Source organism: Fukomys damarensis, unplaced genomic scaffold, assembly GCF_012274545.1.
Source record: "Fukomys damarensis isolate Sample0158 unplaced genomic scaffold, DMR_v1.0_HiC HiC_scaffold_38, whole genome shotgun sequence".
Lineage (NCBI taxonomy): Eukaryota > Metazoa > Chordata > Mammalia > Rodentia > Bathyergidae > Fukomys > Fukomys damarensis.
In genome coordinates this window covers 48,194,755-48,208,392 of record NW_022900950.1, presented here as the reverse complement: position 1 = coordinate 48,208,392, position 13,638 = coordinate 48,194,755, and the positions used below count along the sequence as shown (strand labels likewise).

General features: G+C 35.7%; 1 protein-coding gene across 2 annotated transcripts in view; it reads left to right on the top strand.

Annotated features, from left to right (window-relative positions):
- The window catches only part of Rb1 (RB transcriptional corepressor 1), a 161,110-nt gene extending 149,365 nt beyond the window's left edge, over window positions 1-11,745 (top strand). For both annotated transcript variants that reach the window (XM_010636999.3, XM_010636998.3), the window contains 4 exons: window positions 692-722; window positions 3,555-3,697; window positions 4,189-4,238; window positions 10,037-11,745. In XM_010636999.3, the coding sequence (XP_010635301.1) occupies window positions 692-722; window positions 3,555-3,697; window positions 4,189-4,238; window positions 10,037-10,110 (298 nt within the window). In that variant the 3' untranslated portion in view covers window positions 10,111-11,745. The remainder of the gene's footprint in view (window positions 1-691; window positions 723-3,554; window positions 3,698-4,188; window positions 4,239-10,036) is intronic.
- The last annotated feature ends 1,893 nt before the right edge of the window (window positions 11,746-13,638 follow it).

Below are 13,638 nucleotides of genomic sequence, written 5' to 3'. Positions count from 1 at the left end.
TTTTTTTTTTTTTTTTTTTTTTTTGTACTGCGGATTGAACTCTGGACCTTGAGCTTTGGAAGCAGGCAGTGGAACCACTGAGCTACACATCCCTGGCCCCCCTCCTCCCCCTTTTTAAAATATAATTCTGATTATTACTTATTACTGTAACTTGAACTTCAAATGAGAAAATGTGAAATAAATGTGATAATTTACCCATTGATTTATGAAGAGCTATTCAGGGATAAACTTAAAAACTTTCTTTTGCCCTGTATGGGCAATACCAGAATATGGTCTTACAGACCTAGAATTCTTGCTTTAAAAATCTAAGGGAAAAGTTATGGGTAGAGAAGCTTCTAGCGTGTGCAAAGCCCTAGGTTCCATCCCCAGCATGGAAAAACAAAAAGAAAAGCAACAAAACAATTTAAGAGGATTAGGGATGTAGCTCAGTGGTAGAGCATGTGTTTAGTTCCTGAGTTCAATCCCCAGCACCAGAAAAAAGAAAAGAAAAAAACCACTAAGAAACCAGCTGAATATTTGATTAGGCTAGTACTGTGAGACTAAGCTCCAAATGAGTGGTTGCAGTATAGAGAACACCTCTGATTCAGTGTTTCTAATAACTCAGGATAATATTTCTATGTTCATCTCTGCACATTTGCAAAATCTATACATGATTTTCATTACTAATTTGCATTTCATCTTAACTTGACAGAATCTTAGTGTCAATTGGTGAATCATTTGGGGTGAGTATTTTCTTTCTATGAAATACAATTAAAATAATTGGCAATTTACTAGCGCTCTTGTCTACTTCTGTGTCATCCTTCTTTGGTGTTCTTATAGGTGGATATCTGTGTACCTATATCTACAACATGTTACAGCTATAAAAGAAATTTAAAATTTCTACAATTTGAATTTTAAGTTGTTATTCAAACACCTTATCCAGTCATATTAAACTGAATTTAGAAGATACGTCTTATCTCATTTCTTTTTAAATCAGGTTTAATTTCAAATCAGCTTATAATTAGTAGACTTCAACATTGTTTTCCAAACATTCTTTTAAGATTATGTAACACATAATAATATGTGTGTGTATATAGCGCACATATTTATGTGCATATACATATATGTGCACTATTTTTAATCAAAGCATTTCTGACACCAAATGTGTGGAATTGCTTACATGAGACCTTGCCCCAGTAAAAGTGGCAGGGATTATATGGTGGTCTTTTGGAAACTGAAGGGAAAGCTTAGCTTTGAAACCAGGCTAAGAACCCACTACTTTAACTGACCTTCCATTAATTTCATTAGTGGAACATCACTAGTTCATCAGTCCCATATTCAGTGTGTGTTACTGTTAATATGTGGTGCCTTCTTAACCTGCCAAAGAGTTTAGATTCTTACATGATTCAGTGATGACAAACCTTTTAGAGCATTCAGTGATACAGACAGCCCACTATGGCATGCGTGCTATAGGTTCTCCACCACTGACCTGGGCTTATGCTCTATAATGAGAACACTGCCTGTGTAATTTATTGCTGCAAAACATACTACTCCTAAAATAAGTGAACATTTCTTACCTTAGGCTCTAGGAGTCAATCTGGGAAGGGCTTAACTACATCCAGCATTCTTCTGAATGCTGTGATCAAAGTATCAGCTGGGACTCAAGTCTTACTTGACTGAAAGAGCATCCACTGACCAACTCATTCATATAGTTCTAGCCAGTCCTCACTGGTTCTTGACCCAAGCCATCAGCTCCCTACCACTTTGGTTTGTCATAATGCTACTTGCTAGTGCACATTGCTTCCCCTACAGCAAAGACTCCCTGAGAAGGGAGAAGGGTGGGAAAGAAAAGGCAGAATGAAAGTCACAATCTCTTTGTAACTTAATACTGAAAATGACATATCATCTCATCACTTTACCATATTATCTTGGTTAGAAGCAAGACAATAGTAGTCCAGCCCACACTTAAGGCAAAGAGGATCACTTTTAGGGTGTGAACACCAGGAAGTGGGGATCTCTAGGCATTTGAGAGGCTGCCAACCACACTGTCCCAAAACGAAATAACTAAAGAACAGCATTTGTATGCTAAATGACCAAGTGTTAAAATATTAATTCAGGATAGGCTACAGCTGTCAGGCTTCACAGAAATGTGGAAGTAGGGTTGGAGCTGGTTAGATATAAGATAGAGGTATTCAAATATTTTTACTTGCCATAATCTACCTCCAAACTAATTGAGAAAATATTGTATATACTTCCGTATTTTAAAGCTGATAGTCAAAAGTCTTATTAACATAGACACAGGATTTTGTCATATTGTATATATGATTTAAATATATTTTTCATCAAAATGAGTTTTTGCATTTGATTTTTGGAAAATGAAGTATAACTGGCAAAACTAGTCCTACTAGCAAGTCTACCAGTCAAATCAGATTTAATTTCTATCAGAATGTCTGGCTTTGTTTGTTTTTTAGTCCAAGTAAGCATATTAATATACATCCCTGACAGCCACTCTGGTTCTAAAACAGATAGCTAACAAATAGAACTTTTCCACATATTTGTCCATTGGATAAGATAAGGTAGTGTACCTACTTTAGTGGTTCTTACCAAATTTTTTTTTCTTTTGGTACCAACTATCAAACTCAGGACCCTGTGCTTGCGAGGCAGGCATGGTGCCACGGAGCTAAAGCCCTGGCCCCTTACCAAGTCATTTTTACTTTGCTGTGACATATTGCCCCTCAGGTGATATCTCAAATCATCTTGAGTAATACTGCCTGGACTCAAATCCCAAAGTTTTTGGATATTTGATTTTTTTAATTTAAAACACTTTTTAAATTAGCAACATACCAAACAATACCATATCAGTGGTGATTTGTAATATGTAAATTATATGACTTGTCAACATAATACCCATAAAGTGAATCAAAAATTACTATTAAGTGGGCACATTATTTTTTACCAAATTCCTGTGACTGTCTTATTGTGTAAGACCCTAAAAAAAAAAAATTGTCAAAGCTAGGCACGGTGGCATATACCTGTAATTCTAGCACTCTATGAGGCTGAGACAGGAGGATCAGAAGTATGTAGCCCTGTCTGGATAACATAGTGACTTAGACTGTACATCAAAATAAAAAATGAAAAGAATTGAAGATTTAGCTCAGTATGAAGGCTCTGGGTTTAATAGGCGGTACACCCCACCCAGACTGTAAAAGCAAGGTTCCAGAAAGCTGACCCAGCTATGGTGCATTCTGAGAAAGAGCCCTTTTGTGGGTGCAGTGGGTTCTAACAGTGAAGAGTCAGGACTTTCAGAGTAGTAAGCAGAGGTGTTAGAGTGTTGGAGAAGAGTAGGTGCATCAAGGGAAAAAGACAGAAGGAGTTTAAAGAAGAGGGCAGAATTGGTGTAATAGTTCTGATTTAAAAATTTTTGAAACTGCTTATTTGGCCCAAGAAAGCAGAAAGTTAAAATGAAGAGGTAACTTATGCCTGATTGTGACATAACCTCAAATCACAATTTATCGTTGTTAACTTCAAAATGCTGGCATTTAATGATTTAAAATAAAGACCTCTGTAATTTATAGACTTCTGAGAAGTTCCAGAAAATAAATCAGATGGTAGGTAATAGTGACCGTGTACTCAAAAGAAGTGCTGAAGGAAGCAATCCTCCTAAACCACTGAAAAAACTACGCTTTGACATCGAAGGATCAGATGAAGCGGATGGAAGGTAGGAACCATCCCAGAATGTTTCTAAGTAACTGAGCTGGTCTCAGTGCTGCTCCTAACTCCAACGCATCCTTTTCATGACAATTTTATATGGAAATTGTGGCAATGGCTCCAAACAATAGCTATGAAAGTAGCCTAAAGTTAAAAGCACCATAAAAATCATACGGAGTACCATCTACGGAAACTCAGTGTAGATATCAGGTCTTAAAAATCTGGTGTATTTTACAAAAGCATTAAAAACATTTTTTTTTACAAAATTTTAACATTAAATTTAATAATGCTCTTGAAAATATTAGCTACTCTTTTATAAGAACTCTTGAAAAAATATATAAGATAATAAATTCATGACTTTAGATTGTCAATTCATAAGCTTATAAAAGCACCTTGCTAGAGAAATAACATCATTGAAAACACCATAGTTATTAGTAATTTGAGTTTTCCATTTATACATAGGCATAGAATACAAAAACACTTTGCTTTTTTTGTCTGCAGTAAACATCTTCCAGGCGAGTCCAAATTTCAACAGAAACTAGCAGAAATGAGTAAGTACTACCATTTCCACATTATATAAATGAAAGAAATCATTGTTTTCAATTCAAAAAGCCTTGTACCTTTATAAAAGACCACACGCATAATTCCTTCAAGTAGCAGATTTGTTTATGTATTTATTTTTGTGTATTAGTACATGTTTGCAGTACCTAATGTTTACATACCTTGTGTGGACTTGGTACATGTACAGAACACATCTCATGTATTCTTTTTTCATCCTTTTTCCCTTCTTTTTTCCCCTTCCCGCCATCTCTTGATCTCCTTCCCATTTGAGAGAGTTCTATCTCCCTATTTCCTTTTATTTTTTATTTTCTTCTTTAGTTATAATTTAGGTTTCTCATATAAGAGAAGCCATGTGATAGTTACGGTATTTTAGCTTTGTTTTTTGGGATGTTTTTTTTTTTGGGTTTTTTTTTTTTTTTTTTTTTTTTTTGGTACCAGGGATTGAACTCAGGACCTTGGGCTTGTGAGGCAGGCATGGTGCCTCTAACCTAAATCCCTGGCCCTGATATTTAAGTTTGTATGTCTGATTTTTTTCACTTAAGATCATGGTGGATCCATTTTCATACAAATGACTCAAGTTTAACCTTTTTTTTAAAGTTTATCCTTCTCAATATCAGGGTAGTGCTCCATTGTGTATAAATACTATATTTTCTTTATTCATCTCATGGTGGACCTATAGGCTGCTTCCTTCTAGTAGCAGACTTGCTTAGGCATTTAAAATGTAATTCAATCAAGAGTATATTATTTACCTCATACATTTGTAGATAAGATTATGCTGTACAGTGCAGATTATCATGACCCTTTCTACAGTCTTCTGTGCAAGAAAACTAAGAAGTGAAACATTGCCTGACTGCATCTTCAGTGCAATGGATATGGTCAGAAGATATGAGTCTGAGTCAGCAGAAATATATTGGAGAGCTTTCACAGTGTGAGGTACAGGGAAAGGATATAATCTCTAAATATTCTCACTTTTATTTAAAGAATAATTTTTTATTCTGCTATTGTTGAGTTTTCTTAATTTGCACAACTTAAAATATTTTAATAAAAGTTTCTAGATAGTTGGGCTTGGTGGTGCATGCCTATAATCCCAGCACTCAAGAGGCGGAGGTAGGAGGATCACAAGTTAGAGGCCAGCCTGTGCTATATAGTTAGACTCTGTCTGAAAAATAGACAAACTAAAACAACAACACAACAAAGTTTTCTATTATGAGAGGCCAGAATTTTTTTTTCCTCATTGAGTTTATTGGTACATTTTAGGTATACAGTACAGTTACATTCACTATTGTGATATTGTACCTTTACAGGACAGGACTTGGTTCTTATTTTTTTCCCCTGGCCCCTGCCCTCCCTTCACCCCTTCCTCCCCTCGCCATTTACAAACATTTTATTTCCATTTTTTCATTTCCTCCTGTTTTTTTTCCTTTCCCTTATTACATTTCCCCTCCCTTCCCACTTTCCCTACAACTTTAGCCCATTTCTTCCTATTTCACATTGTCAATTATCTTATTAGGATCTTATGTACTATTATAGTTTTTCACACCAGAGAAACTATTTGGTATTTACACATGTGTGACTTATTTATTTCACTTAGGAGTATATCCTCAATATGTATCCATTTTCCTATGAATAAATCTAATTTCTCATTCTTTATGGCTGAGTAGTATTCCATTTTATAGAAAAACCACATCTTTTTTATCCAGTCTCCAACTGATGGGCAAATGGGCTGTTTCCAAGTTTTAGCTATTACAAACTGTGCTGCTATAAACATAGGTGTGCATATATTACTGTGATATGATTCTTTTAATTCTTTTGGAAAGATACCCAGCAGAAGGATGGCTGTGTCAAATGGAACCTCTAGTCCCAGCTCTTTGAGGTATCTCCATATTGATTTCCATAGTGGTTGCACCAGTCTGCACTCCCACCTACAATGGAGAAGGGTTCTTTTCTCCCCACAACCCGCCACCATTTGTTATTGTTTGAGTTCTTGATAGCAGCCATTTTTGTGGGGTGTTGTTTTCATCTATATCTCTCGAATAACCAGTGATGTGGAACATTTTTTCATATATTTACTTGCTGCTTTTATTTCTTGGTCTGAGAAATGTCTGTTCATTTCAGATGCCCATTTTTGAATCGGGTTTTATATTTGGGGGGCTGATTGTTTTGAGTTCTTTATATATTGTAGATAAGAGCCCTTTGTCTGAGGAGCAGCTAGTAAAAATTTTTTCCCACATTGTAGGTTGTCTCTCAGTTCTGTTGATGGTTTCTTTTGCAGTTCAGAAGCTTTTTAATAAGATGAGATCCCAGTTGTGATTCTTTCTTCTAGTTCCCGTACTACTGAGGATTTGTTCATAAAGTCTTTTCCTATGCCAGTGTCTTCAAGAGTTCTGCCTAACTTATCTTCCAGAAAGTTTAGTGTTTCTGTTTTAATATTTAGATCTTTAATCCACTTGGATTTTAATTTAGTGCATGGTGAAAGAAAAGGGTCTAGTTTTAATCTTTGGCAGGTTGATATTCAGTTTTTCAAACACCGTTTATTAAAGAGGCTATCTTTCCTCCAGTGGAGATGGTCAGCTCCTTTGTCAAAGATGAGGTAGCTGAGTACATCGGGAGTTGTTTTTGCATCGTTCAGTCTGTTCCACTGATCCTCAGCTGTTTCTTTGCCAGTACAATGCTGTTTTTGATACAGTGGCTTTGTAGTAGTTTCAAATTGGGAATTGTTATACCCACTGCCATGTCTCTGTTGCCTAGGATGGCTTTTGCTATTCTAGTTCTCTTCTGGTTCCAAATGAATTTTTGGATTCTTTCTAGTTCTGTGAAATATAGTGTTGGAATTTCAGTTGGCATTGCACTGAATCTGTATAGCAGTTTTGATAGTATGACCATTTTCACTATGTTGATTCTTCCTATCCAGGAGCAGGGGATATCTTTCCATTTTTTTATATCCTTTTCTATCTCTTTTTTCAGAGTGCTGTAGATTTCAGTGTCTTTTGCTTCTTTTGTTAGGTTGATTCCTAGATACTTCATTTTTTTGGATGCTATTGTGAAAGGAATTGTTTCCCTAATTTCTCTCTCAGTGAGTCTGTCCTTTGTGTAAAAGGCGGCTATTGATTTTTGGGTGTTGACCTTGTATCCAGCTACTCTGCTAAAAGTGTCAATTAAGTCGAGAAGTCTTTTGGAGTTTTTTGGGTCTTCAAAATAGAGTATCATATCATCAGCAAATAATGAATTTAACTTCTTCCTTTCCTATCTTTATTGCTTTAATTTCTTTCTCTTGTCTAATTGCTATGGCTAATGTTTCCAGAACTATATTGAAGAGGAGTGGTGATAATGGGCATCCTTGTCTTGTTCCTGATTTTAACGTGAAGGTTTTCAGTTTTTGGCCATTTAATATGATGTTGGCTCTTGGTTTTTCATAGATAGCCTTTATTGAGATATAGACCATCTATTCCAATTTTTTGCAGGGTTTTTATCATGAATGGGTGTTGAATTTTGTCAAATGCTTTTTGTGCATCTATCAAGAGGATCATATGGTTTGTCCTTGACTCTGTTAATATAGTGTATTACATTTATTGACTTACATATGTTGAATCATCATTGCATCCCTGGAATAAATCCGACTTGGTCAGGATGTATCGTCTTCTTGATGATCCTCTGTATTCTGTTTGCAGTACCTCATTAAGGATTTTTGCATCTATATTCATTAGGGAGATTGGCCTGTATTTCTCTTTTTTTAGTTGGGTCTTTCCCTGGTTTGGGAATCAAAGTGATACTTGCTTCCAGGAATGAATTTGGAAGTATAGCTTCCCTTTCAATTTCATTGAAAAGTTTGAAGAGCAATGGCAGTAGTTCATCTCTAAATGTCTTGTAAAATTCAGCAGTGAATCCATTAGGACGAGAGGCCAGAATTTTGATAAAGAACACCAAGTCATTTTGCAAGGTTCAGAGTGATCTAAATTTGGAATGTTTGTCTGGAGTCTCCCTCAGTGGTAGTTGTATAGCTTACTCCAAGCTTTGGGTCTGATCCCCACCCCACCCCCACACACAATTCCAGTGTTAGAACCAATGGAATTCTATCGTAATGTATTCTGAGACTATAAAAAAATTAAGCCAAGTATAGTAGTAGATGGGAAGCAGTGTAGAAAAGAGAGATGTTTGTTGACACTGCTGGGTTACCTTAGGTATGTTCCTACGATAGTAGGTATGACAGTTCCTGATATCTGGTGCCAGACATAATAATGTGGTAGCAAAGGGAACTGCTGGGACTTGGAAAGAAGAACAATATTTAGGAAATGAATGGTGTTAAAACTATGATTCTAGGTCCCAGGACAAATCGGTACCAAGAATTTGTAAGGAGAGGCTTTCAACTCATTTTGTAGAATCTAACTTTGAGATATAAAGTATTTAAAAGAATGCTTTTGGCTGATATTTTTCTAAGTTGTTACTGTGTTACAGTTAAAATTAAATATATCACACATTTAAAATTTTTGATTTTATATTAATATATTCCTATTTTAACCTTTCAAAAGTTATGGCCTTCCTCCCTGTACATGAAAATAGACAAGATGCCCACAACCAAAATCAGTCCTTGTAAATGTTTGGAAGCGTCACAGACATGCATTTCAAAAGGAGCAGAAAGTTGTAAAAATATGTATATTTTCTTAGAGAAGAGTTCAGTGTGCCTGTAGTCAATGTATCTCCTGTGACATACTTAGCTGTAATGTTGAGTTTCCTATGCCAGGCCAAAGTTCGGGGCCTATATGTAGCTGGAAAACTGGGGGCAAGCAGTGGAAGTCTCGACTCCTGAGGCTAAGTAATGCATTCTCCAAGATACTCTCTAGTTCGCTTAAAAATTGGCATTTAAGAAAGAGCATCATGTGGTGCTAACTGTATGGTGGTCAAGTGGAAGAGGTGAAGGAGCTGTTGGCTTTTTCTTTTCCAGATGTGCATTTCCTTCCTTCCTTTTCTTCCTTTTATTCTTTTTCTTTTTTCCTTCCTCCCTCCCTCCTTTCCTTTTCTTTCCCTTTTTGTCTTTTCTTTCATTCTCCTTCGTTCCTTCTCTTCCTCATCCCCCTCTTCCTCCGTCTCTCTCCCCTACTGAGCTGTACCACCTGCCCATCCCTAAAGTCAAGTTCATTATTTTTTAATTAAAATAAGTGTTTTGGTTTTGTCCATATTATAAGTTTTTGGGGGTGGGGTACCGGGGATTGAACTCAAGACTTTGCACCTGTGAGGCAGGCAGTGGTACCACTAAGTTAAATCCCTGGCTATATTATAGTTAATAATTATTTTAAAATGTTAATGTGCAATTTAATTTTGCAGTACCTGTAAGCCATATCCAAACACAAGGGAATCCCCGTCTGTGTAGAGAATACTACCACTTACTTTGGCAGACCCATTAGTCCATGGTTCTAGTCTGTTCAAATGCATCAGGCGTTCAACACATCATTTGTGGAACGGTGTTCTGCAAAGTGGGGAATGGGAATATGGGAACCAGTTGGGGGAGTGCATGAAGAAAATATGAGAAGTTCTATTTATTTTAATCTCATCTCATTTTAATATTTAGGGTATGTGTGTCATAATGTACATGCATATACAGTACCGACAGAACTTTTGGTGGTACATGCTTGAAAAAAATTTTACAGACAGGGAATAAGATTTAAAAATTTTGGAGGACACTTTATTTAAAGTCTGAGCTCCATCAGTTTGACATAGCATGATATGTTTGGTAGGTCCTTGCCAACTTATGCACTACTGTCAGTGCTATTAACAGGTCTTCATCCCTTTCTAGCATCTACTAGAACACGAATGCAAAAGCAGAAAATGATTGACAGCATGGATACCTCAAACAAGGATGAAAAGTGAGGATCTCAGGACCGTGGCTGACACTGTATACACCTCTTGCTGCATTGTCTCTCACAGATGTGACTGTAATTTTCCCAGGTTCTATTTGCAGCCACATGTAGTATCTGCAGCTCTTTTTGTAGAAATAAAATGTGAGATGCAAGTTGGATATTTGTGTGGGTAATTCCTAAGCTACTTTAAATGTTGTAGTCAATGGTATATTCATGTTGTTATACAAGATTGAAAATCTTGTGTAAATCCTGCCATTTAAAAAGTTATAGCAGATAATGTTTGCATTTCTAAACAGTAAAGTAAAATTGCTGTGCTTTAAGAATAGTTAAGGCTGTCTTTGGAGTGGGAGTTCTAACATATACCTGTCTACTTTGCCTTCTGTATAGCATACATGTGATGTTTGCTTGTTTTTATTAATTTATATGTACATTTTAAAATTTAACGTGAACACCCTTAAAAACTGTGTCCTGTCTTCCAACTACAATTTGCCCATTCACCCAATTATCCTGAACTCCTCCTAAAACAGATTATTAGAAACTGTGAGAAAAATTACTAATTTTTACACATTATATTTTATTTTAGTATTGGAATACTAAATGTATTCCACAGAATACTGATGTATTCTGTGCTTGTTTTAAAAGTTGCTTGTTAAGTACAAGCAAAAAATAATAGTCATACTACTGACACAGTTTTCATACCTCAGAACTTGCAAGAACTTATTCTTTTATCCAACTCTGCTTTAAAATGAGGATTATTAATAATACTCAAGTTTTTCCCATTCAGATCTCTGAATTTGTAAGTACCCATCTAGTACTTGAAAAAATAGTGTCTTGTGAGAGCTTTGCTGCAGAGGACCCTGATACAGTATATCCCAAGTGCACTTTGTAATGTTTCTGGGTCCTTAAGAATTGAGATATAAATTAATTTGCCTTCCTAAATTTGGGAAGATTTGTGTTTTCTCTGGAATGGTACATGTCTTCCATGTATCTTTTGAACTGGCAGTTACCTATTTATCTTCTATTTTAAGTGGGTATGGTCTAACACTGGCATGTTCAAAGCCACCTTAATTCAACTTTGCAAGTAGGCAAGAGTCTTTGTAAGTTAGGCATTAATGTTTCTGAGTTTGTGCAAAAACTTCAAAATATCCACATTAGAAAAAGAGGCACTTCTCTTCCTCTCCTGCACCTAAAGGTGTATTTAAACGATCTTGTATGATTAACTTATTTAGAGAATGTATAATTTAAAATAGGTGGTATTTAAGGTAGCATCAGCTAGCAGTTAGGAAAATCACTTTGTCTAAACTCAGAGTTCTTTTTTAAAAGAAATTGTTCTCTTTTGTTAGAAAACAGTATTTTTTGCTCAGTTGAGTTTCAAACATAATGTTTAGTCAGTTATCTTGATAACAAAAGCACTAGAAAGCTTTACCCAATTTCCTCATTAAATTTTGCATGAATATCATACAAATCAGTTAGTTGTTAGGTCATGGGCATACCGTACTTCTGGATTTTTTGCTAATAAGTTCACTTTAGAATTAGTGACAAATTTAGGAATTTCAGTTATTATGTATTCAGATTTCTTAAGGCTTCAAATGATATATTGCTTTTTTGTACTGGTTAAAACTAATTTAAAATTGCTATGTTACTATTTTCTACAATTAATAGTTTGTCTATTTTAAAATAAATTAGTTAAGAATTTTAATGGTCTGGTTGTGTGATCTTTGTATTCAGTGCAGTAATTTTCCCTACTGGATGTAAACTCTCTTGTATCTCATCCACTCATAGTCTTTAATGGATGATCTGATGATGATTTCTAAATTCATTTCAATTTAGACTTCTATTCAAAGCTTTCATAGCAGCTGAACTCTCAATTTCTACCTGTTCTAGTTTCTCAAAATGTAAACTACAAACAAAAATAGTTCACTTCTACCCTTTTCTTCCCCCATTTTTCTAAATACTTATAATCAAGCCAAAAACACCTATTAACTGCTGTTAGGACCAATGCTTATTTATTCATTTTAAAATCTGAAATTTAAATGGTTCTGTTTGATACTAAAAGTCATATGGCATCAAATTATATCTAAATTGGCATACAGCTTTTTAGTCTTCATCCTGTTTACTGGAGATACTCCTATTTCTCAGCAGAAATACTAATACGCTACATTATTGGGAACATACCAAGGCTTTACTTAGGTATTACGTTATCATGTAATATATGTGTCATATTACCATTCTTGACTCATTATGAAATCCATCTGACACCACAAATGTGCTTTTATGTAATTTTTCAAAATATGGTAGATAATGCATTTTCTTTCTGCAGTAGCATGTTTGTTCCTGAGGAAGAAAGGCTGGCAGGATAAAGCAGGAAAAGTAGGCATATCTCAGTAGGATGCACTCATTTTGGATGGGGATTTTACACAGAGCTCTCAAGTCAAAGTCAAGCAGCCTTAATGACATATTTATTGATGTATTTATTTGTATTGATGTATTCATTTTTATTAGTTTTCTGGCACAGATGGAAGACTCTACATTCTAGTTCCATTGTTATCTGGTTGATTTTATACAAACTTGCCTTTAGAATGATTGTCCCTCATTTGGGGGCCAGTATGGTGTACACAACATGAGTCAACAGAATTTTCCTTTATACTAAATGGGTTTTTACAAGACAGCTTGAAAGTATCTTTGTATTAAATTTCTACCACAGGTATGCTTCTTAAATAGAAATATATTATTGTGCTGTACTTTGGATGTAAAACATTTTCCAAAGGCCCACTGCTAAAGGCTTGGTCACCATAGTAACACTGTCTGGAGGTGGTGAAACCTTTAAGGGATGAGGTCTAGCTGGGTAGTAATCCTAGTTACTCAGGAGGCTGAGACAGGAGGACTTCAAGTTCAAGCCTAGCCTGGGCACATTGGCAAAGACCCTGTCTGAAAATTAAAAGGACTGGAAGTATATCTTAGTCGTAGAGTGCCCTTGGGTTCAATTTCCAGTACTGCAAAAACGGGTAGGGTGACTAATGGGAGGTGCTTAGGACACTGAGGGATGCTCTTGAAAGGGGTTGTGGGATTGCGCTCTTCCTGTCTTTGTTTCCTGGCCCCTGATGTAAGTGGTTTACTCCACCATGTGGTCCCACTATGATGTGCTACCCTCACCAGAGACCCAAAGCAATGGAGTGCTTTCATCTTGGACTGCAACTTCCAGAACCGTGGGCCAAAATAAACCCTTTTTTTTTTTTTGCTTTGTTTTGGTACTGGGAATCAAATTTGGGATCTTGCACTTGTGAGGCAGGTGGCAGAACCACTGAGCTAAATCCCCAGCCCCAAAATAAACCATTTTATAAGGTAATTGCCTCAGATACCCTTTATAGTAAAGCAACAGTAACTGTATAATGTGTAAATGAGAATAAAACAAACTTTTAAAATAAGAATTTGGGATAGTCACCTATTTTTATAAATCTTTTTGTCTCCATTTTTGGGGGGCTATGCTTTACAGTAAAATGTTTTTTTTTTTTTTTTTTTTTTTTTTTTTTTTTTTTTT